This window comes from Typopeltis vanoorti, chromosome 4 (genome assembly GCF_054136105.1).
Source record: "Typopeltis vanoorti isolate ZY-2024b chromosome 4, IOZ_Tvanoo_1.0, whole genome shotgun sequence".
NCBI classification, from domain to species: Eukaryota; Metazoa; Arthropoda; class Arachnida; order Uropygi; family Thelyphonidae; genus Typopeltis; species Typopeltis vanoorti.
In genome coordinates, this window is record NC_143552.1 from 68,264,653 (window position 1) to 68,280,875 (window position 16,223).

The 16,223-nt window shown below is 35.5% G+C and overlaps 1 protein-coding gene across 1 annotated transcript in view; it reads left to right on the forward strand.

Moving 5' to 3' along the window:
* LOC150107384 (HEAT repeat-containing protein 1-like) overlaps nt 1–15,121 on the forward strand; it is a 45,273-nt gene extending 30,152 nt beyond the window's left edge. The window contains exons 3-5 of the mRNA XM_090391827.1: nt 2,825–2,983; nt 3,081–3,189; nt 15,001–15,121. Coding sequence (XP_090247953.1) covers nt 2,825–2,983; nt 3,081–3,189; nt 15,001–15,089 — 357 coding nt within the window. The 3' untranslated portion in view covers nt 15,090–15,121. The remainder of the gene's footprint in view (nt 1–2,824; nt 2,984–3,080; nt 3,190–15,000) is intronic.
* The last annotated feature ends 1,102 nt before the right edge of the window (nt 15,122–16,223 follow it).

The window sequence follows — 16,223 nt, forward strand, 5'->3', positions numbered from 1 at the left end:
TTTCTGTCAATTCCATAGGATTCTAGTACTGGTAATGTCACTTTTTGGTCGATGCTGTCAAGTGCCTTCTGAAAATCAACAAAGCAAGTATATATGTTTTTGTTTTTCTCCTAGCTTTCTCTGCTACTAATCACATTGTTAAAATCTATTGAATTGTACTTCTATCCTTCCTAAATCCTGCTTGCTCATCTGCAAGATATGCTCCCAATTGTGTTCTCAATCTTTTCTGTCAATATCCTCATCATCACATTACCAAGGTAACATCAAAACAATTGTTCTATAATTTTTACATTCTAGCTTATTTCCTTTCTTGTATAATATCACTAATATTTATTTCACCCACTTCTCTGGCATTTTCCTTTCCTTCCATACCATATTACATAGTTGGTGCATTTCTGTAACCATACTTTTGTCACCATATTTAATCATTTCTCCAGTGATGTTACCATTACCAGGACTCTTGTTGTGTTTTGGCTATCCTGTTGCTTTTTCTACCTCTCCTCTTAATATATCCATATCATACTCATTACTTGTTGGTGATATCTGCTTCAATGCTTCAATTAGTTTCTCAACTCCATCTAAATCTAGTTTTTCTTCATATACTCGTAGCTCACTACAGTATCTTGTCCACCGCTCTACAATTTTGTACTTTGCCTTTTTCATCTTCAATTGTGATCTGTTTTGGTTGCCACCTTCTATTAATGGTGCTAATCATTTTGTACACCTCCCTAGTTTTGTGCTGTTCTATATTATTGCATTGAACTTCTAACCAATTTCATCTTATCCATTCTGACTGCCCACACTTTTTAGTTTCTCCTCTAACACTATTCTGTACCTTCTTGCTATTTCTGCTTCACTTATTCTTGCCATATTTCTTTGTTTCTGATGATGAGATTTATATTTTCTTTTTAATTTCAACATGATGTTTGCAATCACTACGATATGATCTAAATTTATGTCCGCTCCTTGAAAAGTTCAACACTGCTGTACTGATATTATCCATCTTCTTTTAATCAAATACCAATCATGTTCTTGGTTTTCTCATCATATGATTACCATGTCCATTTTCTACACACTTCTTTTTGTTGGAATCTTGTGTTACAGAACATCATTTTCTATTCCAACTTTGGCATTCTAGTCTCCTTCAATAATCAGTATATATTTTTTTGGTATTGTTTCTATTGTCTCTGTCATATCTTTGTAAAATAAATCAATATCCTCATCTGTGCTATCAGATGTGGATGCATATATCTGGACTGTTAATATGTTAAATGGTTTTGCTTGAAATCTTGCTACCATGATTCGTTCATTGACTGGTCTGTAGCCTAAATAAAGATTTGCTGAACCACAAAACTGTTCATGTTCCACCACAAGAATAGTTTGTTGTAATGGAGCTTGTGCTATAGTGAGTTTTCTTTCGCATAGCTATTGTGGCTATAGAACCTTAGTTAGGCCTTTTCAGCAGTTTGTTATACTGAGCAAGATTATTTTGATGGTGTTTGCTATGAGAATTGACTGTAACACTGTGCTCGAATGAACTTGTTAAGAACTGCATTGTTTCAAACTCCTTACTTAACTTACTAAATCGTGGATTGGTAAAGGAGTTCTTAGAGATAAAACGAGATTAGTAATTTATTGTATCATCAGTGCCATACTTCGAAGCAGTAGCACATTCCTTTCCTCTTTTCCATATTTGATCTTATCTAACATCATTATAATTACCATTATGCACTTCATATCAAGCTCTGACTCAAAAATTGTAGTTTCATTTCACCAGTTAATTTAAACCATGAGTTTATATTCATATTCAGCTTTATATCAGTCCCTACAACACAATATCCATGTACTGTTGCAAAATCCAGCAGCATCGTGAGCTATTTACCCTTTATCCATCTCCATTATACAAAAAAGTGAGAAATTACTAAGGCATGACTTACCCTTCATAATGCCATGCCCCCCCCCCCCCCCCAATAGAGCACCATATTCTTATCCACCCATTCCTGGATTTTGTCGTTCAGCAACTTTTTCAATACCTTTAGCACCTTCCCAAGATTCTCTCCCCCCCCCCCCCTCCGTCTCTCATGAAGTCTCCTTGGAGACTTGCCCAGAGCATGGGCTTATGTTAAAAGTTTATTCAAAGGTGATGTCGATTTCTTGCATTCTCATAATAATAATATATGGGCTATAGGCTGATATCCAATCTCATCCCAAAGCACCTTATTTGCATTGAGATTCTGCAATATCCTAACTACTTTTGCTGCATCAGCTCTTGTCACATCTGTCACTGTTCCCTTGCAAAATCTGGTGATGTTTTGCAAGGATCGTGCAAAATATCACTAGTAACACTACTATTTTGTCTGCTTCATTTACCTCCCTACCATCAGCACTCATTAAGTGCTGATGGTCATTCTACCTTTCACACATAGTGAAAAACTCTTTGGAGTTTCATTTATCTTTGGTTTAATTTCCTCTCATAAACTGATTTTGCCTTTCTGGATTACGTTTGTTATATATATAAGAATTCTGAGGACCAGATGCTATTAATAATTCTGATCATTGTAAGTTTTAGTCTGAAATAGTGCCTCTAGCTATGAGTTTATATGAAAGAAAGCATTTATTTTTGGTTTGTATTTTAAAAAGACTGGCTTTTTTTTTTTTTTTCTTACCACTTGTCCTAAACAGTTCTGCCATTTTTACTCATTCTGTGGTTCATAAAAGTATTCTTGAATGTGAAAAACCAATGTAAAATTCAGATAGCATTGACTTTTAAATGTGTGTGTGTGTGTGTGTTCTATTTAAAGTGTTTTTCTTTTATATCATTTAGATTGAAAATATGCAAGGAGGACATGAGAGTTACCAAAAGAGAATTATAAATTATATTTCTCCATGCCTTGCTCAGTTTGCCTTGGCTGCTGGTGATGATGCATCTCGGAAATCATTGAATTATGAAATATTACTCAAGACCAGACACTCATCTCCAAAAGTAAGTGCATGTTTCTGCTCTACTACAGAAAAAATTATCTGTTTATTCATTTTTAAATGGGCATCTTATGTACTTATTTTTTCATCTCTTTGTTTAGGTACGATTTGCAGCATTACATATTCTCAGAGAATTAGTGACGCAGCTTAATGCAGATTATCTTTCTCTTTTACCAGAATCAATTTCTTTTCTTGCAGAACTAATGGAAGGTAAAACAATTTCAGTATTAACTGTAATGTATCATTATTTACCATATAAATGAAACTAAGCTATGTATATATATTTTATCAATCGGAACACCATGGATCACCTTGTATTCAACACACTGGGAATCCCGAAATACAGTATTTCTTTGATTTATTGCTAGAAATTATTTAAGCACAGTTCTTTTGTCTGAATTCAAGAATTTTCTTTAAAATACCTGTTCTGCCTATTTCACCATATATCTGGTATATACACATCCCAGACTGAATGTATTGAAATCCTTTAGTATACCAAATTATATTGAAAATGATATGAAAATACCCAAAGTCGTGTATACTAGATAAAAGTCTGGTTTCTGATATAACTTTTTTTCCAACTTGCCTATAATTTGTCAGATCACCAATTTATTCAGCTCTTACATTTCTGTTTTCAAAATCTTCCTTCATCAAGTGTTCTCCCTCTTGATCTTTTTACGAATCTGTCGTCTCCCATTCTGTAAGCAACCATATCATCTTAGATTAGCTCTGCTTATACATTGTTGAATATTAAGAATTTTCCTTTCTGTTTTCTTCGTTATTAATATGGTTTTGTGATTTTTGCTGGCTAACCTAATTTTTCTCAGAACTCTGCTTTATTTCTAATGCTACACTCTGATCCCATATGCTAAAATTGATTGGAACACTATCTTATATACTGTTAGCTTGGTGAGTTGATTTCTTTCTTGCTCCATGTAAATTTATTCAACTGGCATACCATAGCAGCCATTTTTGTATTCTTGATTTCCATATTTAATTTACCATCCTAAAAATGTGCCTAAATAGATAAAATGTAATTTGTTCTGTAGGTTGCCAAACTTCACCTACTCTTCTTGGCAGAAACCCAAATTTCACCTTCTGCAGCACTATTCATCTCAACTTTCCAAATTGCACACTCTTTTAACTCCTTTTGACCCAAGGGTACATATGCTCCCTCTGACACCTTGCCAGAGAGCACCCAACCTAGAATTGCCCGACTTTGACCTTCTTTGGTTAAAAATCTCCCTTTCCCCACTTAGTCAAATTCATTTGCTGTTTCTCTGCTGTCCTAATGCCCGCCCCCCCCCAACCACTCTGAGCTCTTTAATTCCTCTCCTTAAACATCGACTTTCTCCAGTCTCACTTCCCTATCAGCAAAATCATCCTCCTAGCAGATTTAATGTCCAAAACACACACTGGATTTTCTCCTCCAGTTGTACAGATCTAGCAGGCAAAGATGCTGAAACATTAGCCATCACTAACGACCTTACACAAATTGTTCACATGCCAACCAGATTACCAGATATCCCTAACCACTCCCCCAAACCCACCCTTCCAAATACACAGTGAATGTGGTACCTTCCCTCTCCCCAAGTAATTCCACAGTATACTGCTTGTCTCCTCCCCATGCATCAATGCTTACACATCCACTCCCATACAAGAGTAGTTTGGCATTATAACAGTGCCAAGTGGGACAGCCTCTGTGATTTCTATGCCTTGTTTCTGGCCTTCTAATCCAAACATATGCACAAAATGTATCACCAAAGTAATCCTTACTGGCATGGAAACATAAATTCCCCATACCACTCTGAACTGCTGTCACCTAACTAAGCCCTGGTTCTCCAAAAGATGTGCCAAGGCTTTACAAATAAAAAATCAAGCACACTGGCTTACATCAAGAACTCCATCCTGCTTTAGTGCTTATACTCAAGCCCAAAATAATTGCAAGAAAACTATCCATGCTTCCAAAACAGAGTTTGAAAGAGCAAAAAGCAGGAAGCTTGTAGCCAAGCCTTTTGATCTCTTGCCAAAACAATTGGTCATAACTTTTGTCTAACATATTAACATCCCTATCATACCCAGATGGTTCTGGGTATGATAGGAGTGGGAATCATCATCACCCACAGAAAAAGGCAATCTCCTGGCTTCACACTTTGCCTCCAATGCATGCATAACTGACCATGGTAAATGCCCCTAATCATTCCAGGTGCCCAATATAGAATGACCCCTATATCCTTTTGGCCAAAAAGAGATTAAAAAAAATATTGTCCAAATTAGACACACAAAAAAAAGTCTTCTATCCCTGATGACATTCCTCCAATTGTCCTAAAGGATTGTGCACCAGAACTGACTCTTATCCTATGTTGCCTGTATATACTCTCTTACTCCTAGTATCTACCCCACAGCCTGGAAATTGGTCATTGTTAAACCCATGAGTGACAAATCACTGCCATCACCCGATCTCACTCATCTCAGTCCTGTCTAAAGTAATGGAGAGAATCATCAATTCCCAATTTCTATACTATCTTGAAGGCACCCAGCTAATAAACGACCATCAGCATGAATTCCGTCGTTGCCATTCAACAGAAGATCTACTCACATGTACCACTCATCTCTGTACAAATGTTATGGAGAAGTTTGGCAATTATCAAGTGATTGTAGTTGATATCTCCAAAGCTTTTGACTGGAATTGGCACAAAGGTCTACTAAGCAAACTCTCATCATTTGATCTGTCTCAGGACTTCTGCAGTTGGATTGCCAACTTCCTATCTGGACACAGACTCTGTGTGATGGTGGATGGTTCTTTATCCTCCCACCATTCAACTAATGTTGGGGTTCCACAAGGTTCTGTTCTCTCACCAACTCTTCCTTTTATATATCAATCGCCTACTTCAGTTGACCTTCAATCCAATACACAGTTTTGCAGATGACAGCACATTGTACTCCTCCCTTTCATTTGATAAACCTTACCCCACACAAATCACTTCGATCTACAGAACATCAACCACCACTGCCCTCAATTCTGATTAGCTATTCTCCAATGGGATTCATATAAACTCGTTAATTTCAATGCTAACAAAACCCGGTTCACAATGAAAGTTCTATTTTCTCCCTGTACTACCTTTGACAAAACTCAAATTTCCAGCCAAGATAAGATTTCTCTTCTTGGAATCACCCTGCCATCGAGTTTCTCCTGGCATCACAACAATTGCCTCCTCATCTTTAAAAAAACAGGGATTCTCCTTCACTTAAGATGTTACTTCACCTCTGCTCTACATTTGGAGTAGGGGCCCTAAGAGCTCCCTAAAATGTTTGACCCAATACAGAGGAGGGCAATTAGATTGATAACTTCCATGTCCACCAGGATAAGATAGATCTTGCTGAAATATCCTTCATCTTATCTTGGAGTGTATAGAATCCCCTACTCCTATGTCTTATGTTATTATGGACAAACTGGTCAGTCTGGAAGAACATCAAGGATACGTTTCTCTTAACAAATTCGGTTTAGCAAACCACACTTTATCTATAAAACACAGAATTCAGTGGAACAAAACAAAGTGTTACACAAAAGTTACTTTCTTCTAGAAAGACTCTATGAAGAAATCTGTGAAGCATATACTCACAACCCGAATCTGAACAAAAACGATGGCCTAAAACTTTCTCAATTTTCGGAAGTTACATTAACTAATACTCACCATTCATGTGTTCCATAATTGTAATTAAATTTTGTTTATAATTAAAAAATAATTAACTAAATCAATTTATTGTAATTTATTTTAAATATCTATTAATGCAGATGGAGCTATTCTCCTGCAGCCAATATTGCATACAATATCACAGGTTTTCAATTAAATTGATCTTTTTTTAGTTTTCCAATAACAGTAGCTATGAAATGTAGCCAAAAATTTTACAATAAAAATATTAAATGTAAGTGTTTCTGGTATTAATATTTTATAATAGTGGTGGTGGTCGGCAGTAAATGGAAGTTGTAGAGTAGGTACCCTCCCTCAATGGGTCTTTGGACTCCCTGGAGGTGTTATGTAATAATAATAATGAATACATTATTATTATTTATTGTATGAGCATCTCCCTGCAGGCCAAAGACTCATCACTGGAGATCCAAACTATTCACACAATATCTATCATACCTCTCCTCTTTGAACCAATTAACAGAAGCACTCAGAACTGGCTCTGCAATCCGTTCCATTCATTGCCCCTGTCCAAGTGAAAAATCTAGTCTTCACATTCCTACCAACCACACTCAACTTTCAAGGATGACTTCTAGCCAAGTGCTGAAAGGTCCCTATCATATCTCCTTTTATTTTACTTAACAACTGACTTCTGCAACCCACAAACCCTCTGTTATATCGATGTTCTTTCTATATGAGTTATGCTTAATTATTTGTTTACTTAAATCTATCCTTTCTTACCTAAAACCCTATACAACCAAAATCCTACCAGCTGCTCTATTGTTATATATTTACCTTTCGTTATTTATTCTTTCTTCTCTTACTTTAATCTTATTCTTATATCTAGGATTGTTTCCTCTTCGGATACTGGCGAATTTATATTTTGCTGCGCCAGCCAGTATCCTATAGTAGAAAAGATCCTTATTCAGGGAGACAATACTTGATTCTTAGCTTTCTTACACAATATCTTACTTAAACTGCCGTATAGATTCAGATTATTGCAGTCGTGACCTAAATCTATTACACTGGCCAACAAAAAAAAAATTTTTTTTCCTGCTGATTATGATCTGACACTTGTTTTTTACTAAATTGGGTGCACTGATTTCAAATATCAAACCCGTTTTTCTCTATCTTGTCAGGTTTTTCCTCTATGGCATTTTCTTTTTGCTAATTTGTAAGTTTTTGATAGTTTTAAGGAGGCAGTACTATTTAGAGGATCAAAAAAATCGATTTTTTTATATTTTCTGAAAGTATGTCTTTTAAAAATCTGTTCCTAACTTTTTATCAAGAAATTCGAAAAATTCCCGAAGATATAGCCTATTATTCAAAGCGGTGCGCAGATCAGAATCGGAGCGCTCATCACTCTCGCTTGTTAGTAAACGAATAAATGTGTAAGAACCTGCAATGGCACGTACTGGTGCTTTGAATGCGAGAGAGGCCGATAACCGACCTAATACATTTAGGTGATGAAAAGTAGGCGATGACAACTGCCTAAAACAAATGCGTCATAGCGGACAAAGAACGATCGAAATCAGTCAATCGTTAATCAATCATGAAAGTACGATGAGCGCTTATAACGTTTCAATAAAGTCTCTGGTTTTTTTTTTTTTTGTCTTGTTAATTGCATGTTAGTCGGCAGTGAAGAAAATACATCGTGTCTACTGTTCGAAATTGTGTCAATAGTGTAGATTCCTTCTGCTACATTTGTGGCAGCTTTACTGTTCTCAGTCAAAGGACAAATATCACTGATTTTGTACTTTGCATACTTTGACGTAAAACTTGCAGATCAGAACAAGTCATGGGCTCCAAATAAAGTGTGTAAGTCGTGTAGAAAATTTACGACAGTGGAGCAAGGGAAAACGCCAAAAATTACCTTTTGGCATTCCAATGATTTGGTGTGAACCGAAAAATCACGTAGATGATTGCTATTTTTGTTTAGTTCAGACTTCTGGTTATAATAAGAAGAATAAGAAAAAAATTGTGTATCCAAATCTCGACTCAGCAGTTCGGCCAGTTTGCTCATGAAATAGCCGTGCCAATTTATAAAGGACTTCCTTTACTTGAGAACGAGCATGATTGGGATATGCCAGATGTTCTTGAGGAGCAAGACCCAGATGTTGATTTAGACAATGAAAATTTAATTTCTAGTTCTGGACCGCAACGTTTTACTCAAGGAATTGAATGACTTAGTAAGAGATTTGGGCCTATCAAAGGAATCATCGGAATTGTTAGCTTCAAGATTAAATGGAAAAAACTTACTGGAGCAAGATACAAAGATAACTTTTATCGTAGCAGGGAAAGTAATCTTGTACAATATTTTAAACATGAGTGTGGGTTTGTTTACTGTAACAATGTGTCAGGTTTACTAACTGAAATGAGTGTTGTACAATATCATCCAAATGAGTGGCGTTTATTTATCAACAGTTCAAGCAGAAGTCTCAAGTGTGTCTTACTACACAATGGGAATGTATATGGCTCAATTCCTATTGGCTATTCAGTCCACTTAAAGGTAACATATGAGGACATTAAAAAGGTTCTGAAGTTATTAAAATATACAGACCATAACTGGATCATCTGTGTGGATCTTAAAATGGTGAACTTTTTACTTGGCTTTCAAAGAGGATATACAAAGTTTCCGTGTTTTCTATGCTTCTGGGATAGTCGAGCTAGAAACCAACACTGGAGTCAGAAACATTGGCCTCTTAGAATATCCTTAAATGTTGGAGAACAGAATGTTATAAATCAACCTTTAATCGACAGAGAAAAAATAATTTTTCCACCTCTACACATCAAACTACGTCTTATGAAGCAGTATGTTAAAGCTTTAGATTTACAAGGTGACTGTTTCCAATACATATGTGAAAAATTTCCACGACTTAGTTATGAAAAAATTAAAGTCAGTGTATTTGATGGACCGCAAATTAGAACTTTAATGAGAGACCCAAATTTCATCAACTCTATGAACGAAATTGAGAAAGAGGCCTGGACTTCATTTATGAATGGTTGCAAATAATTTTCTTGGAAACAAAAAAGCGTGCAATTACAAAGATCTAGTGGAAACAATGCTTGAAAATTTCCAGCGCCTAGGTTGCAACATAAGCATAAAGCTTCATTTCCTATACAGTCATCTTGATAGATTTCCTGAGAATTTAGGTGCTGTAAGCACCTAAATTCTCGGGAAATATCTCTGTAATCGATGAACTTCTCGGTCGATGAATCTGTAATCTGGAAATTCTCGGGAAATATCTCTGTAAGCGATGAACAAGGTGAAAGATTTCATCAAGACTTAAAAACTATGGAAGATCGGTACCAAGGAAGATGGGATTATCACATGATGGCTGACTACTGTTGGAGTATTCAAAGGGATTGCCAAAACAGAACACACAGCAGAAATTGCTACAAACAAAAATTTATTCCCTGAAACTCATGTGTAAGTAAAATTGTTATTTTTTTATAAATATTCTTGTAATTTTTAATGAATATTGTTAAGTAGTTATGTATCTAATTATCGGCCTCTCTCGCATTCAAAGTGCCAGTATGTGCCATTGCAGGTTCTTACGCATTTATTTGTTTACTAACAAGCGAGAGCGGTGAGCGCTCTGATTCTGATCTGCGCACCGCTTTGAATAATAGGCTATATCTTCGGGAATTTTTCGAATTTCTTGATAAAAAGTTAGGAACAGATTTTTAAAAGTACATACTTTCAGAAAATAATATTAAAAAATCGATTTTTTTGATCCTCTAAATAGTACTGCCTCCTTAAAATATCAAAAACTTACAAATTAGCAAAAAGAAAATGCCATAGAGGAAAAACCTGACGTGATAGAGAAAAATGGGTTTGATAGTTGAAATCAGCACACCCAAATTAGTAAAAAACAAGTCTCATATAAAATTCAGCAAAAATAGGTTCTATTTTTATAAGTGGTAAGTTGGAATCATTATCAGGCATGACTCAGGTTCAGGTAAATATGACATGTTTATTGGAATATCTAATACACAATACAAAATTCATACACTCAATTATCCTCAATACTAAATAAAACTTGAATTAAGAGGTTAACACTTTCTAAATTAATTAAATCTTATAAAGCATGCTAAACACAGTAACTGCATATTGGGATAGATAAATGATATGAAGTTAAGCTAAATACCTTTCAGTAGTATTACTTGCAAGAGAAAACTAACAAACATTCTAATGTTACTGAGATACTAAATTCTACTATTCTTATCGCAACTGGGTTAATCCTATCACATACAAAATTACAAAGGATCTCTTCCAAACAATTCTTCTTACTCTCAAAGGAGGTTATAACTTTCTAAATAGAGACTGTCCACAGAGTTCTTTAGAATACAGTTCTTAATTTCACATTTGTAAACAATCTTCTAATGAACTTTCACACAAAATTAGAGTAATTGCACCTTACCGAGCTTTTTCTGCATCGTTCTGCACCACGTGTATGTCTGGATACTTCTCATCTGTTGGCTGTCCATACAGCAACGTAGGGATTACGCTGTCTTCATTCCTTCTGCCCCAAACGGACTCAAATCAGGAACAACTCGATGGGATTTTTCAGCGACGGCTTGATTCTGCTAGGACTGGAATTTTTACCTTCGGCTTTGCATAGAACCCTACTTCATTTTAAGAACGCTCGCAGTCCGACATCTTATCACAGACTTCACCCCCCCCCCCCCTTACACGAAACTGCCCAGCAACTTCCGAACCACCAAAACAGGAAAACGTTACGACCAGAGAGAGTGTTCTGATACGGGCTCAACTCCTTATATTCTTCTAGAGTGTATTCCTTATACAACTCCTTATATTCCTCTAGAGGCCTAGAGCACCCTCTTTTCTCAGTCCCCTTTTTGCACACGGCCCTTATCTTTTCACCCCTTTGGGTTCATCCTTCGCTTTTACGACGCTGTTATATTTGGATTCACAGAATACATAGCAACATAATTTTAAGAGTAAGCTATAGCCGCTAGCGTTACGCTGTACACGTGTAGCTTTATGCCTTCCAGGAATTATTATTTAGCAACTTTTTAGATGACTCACAGTAAATTTTACATAAGTGAGGCTTAAATTTAAATCAGATTATCTCTCTTTTTAGACATAATTAAAAATGAAATCTTAATATAATCACATCAGCTTAAATATAAGGCACTTGAAATAAAGAATACAAATTTTACATAAAGTGAATAAGTTTCACTTTTAATTACAGCTGATATGCAGGTATTTCTCTTTGTCAGCAAGTTTTATATGTTAGATTCCAAATGAATGATTTCTTTCCAAGATTCCTTCATTTAGGATCTAACACCTCACTCTATCCTCATAGGGAGCATTCCACAGACCATACACTACCTTGGTCACTCGCCTATGGATCCTCTCCACCACTTCTGCATTCTTAAGAAATCCACAAGATCTTAGCACAGTAATGCAGATGTGTGATGTCTCAAGCCTTTATAAAGAGAAATAGCAACTTCCTTATTTCTACTTGTCAGTGTATTCTTCAGTAGCCAACCGAGTAATCCTCTGAGCTTTTTTACACCTTAGCAATGTGCCCTCTAAACTTCAACAACTTTTTTTGCCAGCCTGGTTGGCTGAGTGGTTAGCGTATCCACTCTCCAACCAACAGATCGTGAGTTTGAATCCTGCTGCAGGCATGAATATTTCTTATGATTGTCTTGAGGTGGAAGATCAATTTCATGGCCCGGTGTGAGACCACTGCCCTATCTTATTGGATGCCTGAAGTGTCTTGAAGAAGTTCCATGTTTTGTCTCTATATCAGGGTTTCCAAACTATACAAAAAATTTAAAAAAATCCTTAGCCCACTCACCATACTAATGTACTATTCGTGAGTGGGAACCACATGGGGGGGGGGGGGGAACTAGAACCCAAAGACTATACAGAGAGATTGAGAATTTGTGGACTACATTCATCATCAGACAGAAGAAAGAGGGGGTTATATGATAAAAACCTACAGAGTTTTGAAAGGATTATATATAAGATATACCAGTAGATGGAATTTTTCATTTTATGGAGGGCGAAGAGAAGATGAGAGCTAAAATTTTCTTTCATACAGGAGTGTGTGACTGGAATGGCTTGTCTGGAGGTTGTGAATACAAATGTGAATGAATTCAGAGGAGGTATGGCATGGTGTGAGTGATATGTGATCCCCTCAATTAACCCTGACTCTCAGGAGGTCTCTTGTCATAATAGTAATACCAGGAAAAAGATAACGTACTTTGGTATTCACAACTTCCGTGAATGACTTGTATGTGACTACATAAAAAAAAGATTATTTAATTTTTGTTAAATATAGGACTGTATTTCAGAAACTACTTTCAGATAGTAAATAATCAAATGCTGTATATTTAGCAGAGATCAACATGTTGCAAGTTTTAAGGATTCCTTATATGCACCTATAGTAGCCTGGTAATTAATTCCTGCCAGCTTGTACACAGCGTCCATATTCACTGCTGTGATGGCTTGTTATTATGGAATATAAATAGTCCAGTCATTACCTCTATATGAAGGAGTCTGGTAGGTAAGGTCAGGAGACTTTGAGGTCAAGGAGTTTGTCCTTCTCAACTAATTCAGCATTCTGGCAGCTAAAAATATCCTTCTATAGCAACTATGACCATATCCAGATCTCTAGCACCAGCATATTGTACTTCTTGATGCTGCACTGAACACATTGACCCGTGAGAAATCTTGCCCCAGCTTGATAAAAGTCGTAGGGTTCTCTAGGGCCTAATGTAACAGTTGTTCTTACTCTTCTTGCCAGAAAAATTAAAAGTTACTTTGTCACTAAACAATAATGTAATCATGAGAGTTTTGCCATTCTCATAAAGGTTTTGAATACTCATTTCTAATCATCACTTAGAGCTTGAAGGATCTGCAGTCTACAAGGCTTCAGATAGAAACGTTTCTTCAGAACCCACCATACACTTGTGGGTATCAACTGGCTTGGTGAATAGACCTCATGCCTTTCTATAAACTCTATTTACCATTCAGTTCCTTGCAAGGCTTTTTTTCACTTATTCTGCACTCACTTTATTTCTTTGTTGTCTCAGTATTGCTCCTTAATGGAGCAATACTGAGACAATAGTATTGCTCCATTAAGCAATAATGGAGCAATACTTTTGCAGAAATTTGGTACTCACCTTTGCTTTTGCAGAAATTTGGTACTCACCTCAAGTTCTATGACAATTGATTTGTTACTCCTTCTAAAGTTGTAGTAGAGAGAAGTATCTGCACTGAATCTGGTTCTTATGAAATGTCCTATGTTATTAAAGCTTATTTGTTACAGAGAATATAGATTAGTTTATACAAACACACACACATACATGCTGTTCTACATAAAGTCATGGGACACCTTTCAATGTAAATAGATGTTACCGTACATTTATTGAAATTTTGTAGTCTATAAAGAAGAACAGTTATTTTCTCAAATGTTATTTTAATCTTGTATGAAATTTTCTCCAAATGACATCTGCCTCTTCATATGGGGGATACTTAAGCAATTAAGCATTCCCTAGCTAGGTGACATCAAGTCCAAAATACCATCAGGCCTAAAATACTGATTGGCAATAGCTGATGCTCCTTGAGAAGGTTGGTTTCTTCATTTTACTATTAGATCCTAGAGAATCTGTATTTGTATTCAGTCACAAGCAATTTCCGTAAGATCCCATAAGTATTTCCACAGTACCTGCATAGCTACTTGCTAGAAATTTATGGTATCGGCCTTATACCTTCGAACATCATAACACTCCATGTCACAAAGCAATAAATATAAACATGTAGGTTGAGGAGAATAATAGCTAAACAATGCAGCAGCTAGTACAGGGGTATTATACTGAACCTGAGACTACAGGATGAACTGGAATGTAGAATTAGCACATGAAGGCAGCCCTCTTTATTAATTCTCCAATTATTTAAAAAAAGAGCATAATATGAACTTTGTACCAGAAATTAGTAATATGTGTTTTGCAGCATTGCTATAAGTCCTTCAGAACCACCAAAAGCAAGACAGTGCTTTATTAATTTCTGTCAATAAAGATGTTTTGTTTATACTTGCACATGTCCTGTGGCTTTTGGTAGGATAATATATATTATATAGTGATGGTATTTTGTAGTTTGATAATTAGTTTTTTTTTAATATAACCAGACTTTGAAGAAATAACTTTTACAACAGATTGCATTAACATATCCCTCAGAAAAATGATAGATCAGAATCTTTAGCTTTTAATTTTGTGCATGTTTGCATTCTTACAATAAAAGTTGAATTTTCATGAGTAAAAGTCAATTAATAATTACGTTATTTTTTTACAGATGAGAGCAGTGAAGTAGAGCAGCAGTGCCAGTCTGTAATTGCTGACATGGAAAAAGTATTGGGAGAGCCATTAATGAAATATTTCTAAACAAATGTACATATTTATTTTTAGTAAAAAAAAAAAAAAAGTTGGGTGTTCTTGATTTCCCTCCCTCCCTAGAGAATCAAACCTAATTTTGAGGGGGGGGGGGGTTCTGTGATAAAACTGGATATTCTTTATTAATGTGTAACCAAATTTGTAACAAATGACACATACTGGAATAGACTCTTCGCTGTTGCCAGTCCATGAAAACCAAATTTTAGATAATCGTCACCATATTTATAGATTTTGTTTTTTAATTTTTTGTTGTTGACTCTTAAGAAACATACAGATGGTTCACGCTCATTTCTTTCATTGTTACAAATATCTGATCCTGATGCATCAATGTCTTCTTTCTCACTGTTTTCTGTTGTGTTTCACACATCCTACTTTTAACCAGTGATTCATATTAAAGAGTTTGAGAAATACAAGAGGGCAATATTAATATTAATTATTATTAAACTGCACTTCAAGATTTGTTAATTACTCACAATAACTGCCCAAAAAAAAGTAAGACTATTAACTGTGAGTGAACTTACATATCCATAAAAACTTGTGATGTAAATATTCTTAAAAATGCATAGATGCATCTGGGTGTGGCAAGGAAAAAAAAAAATCACAGATTAGGCTACAAATTAAGATTATTAAACATTAATTAAGATTATGAAGATTTTGAAATTTAGTGGAGAGTTCTACTGCATTCAAAGTTGACAGCACGATTGTGTAGTTTGAATAGCCTTAATGGAGGGCAGTTTTAATACCTGCCAAGAAACATATTTTGTTTAAAACTTCCTTTAGATTTTTTAGATATTACAAAAAAAAAGAGGGGGGGAATAGACCTGCAGTCAAATGTAACAATATGGTGATAAAATATAAAAGTAAGAAAAACAAATTAAATAAACAAAAAGTGCCATGTACCCCTTCCTTAAAATCTTTTCACATACCTCCAGGGGTACATGTATAAGACATTGAGAAGAACACTAGTCTAGAACTTGACCTTTGGGACGTTTTAGAAGTTTGTTATAATGGTGTTTGCTATGATGAGATTCGACTGTAAATCTCTTTTTTCACCAATGCTGTACCAACTTGTTTATTAGCCTTGTAATAGGCTTTTAAAAATGCTTGATTCCTTTCCAGGACAAT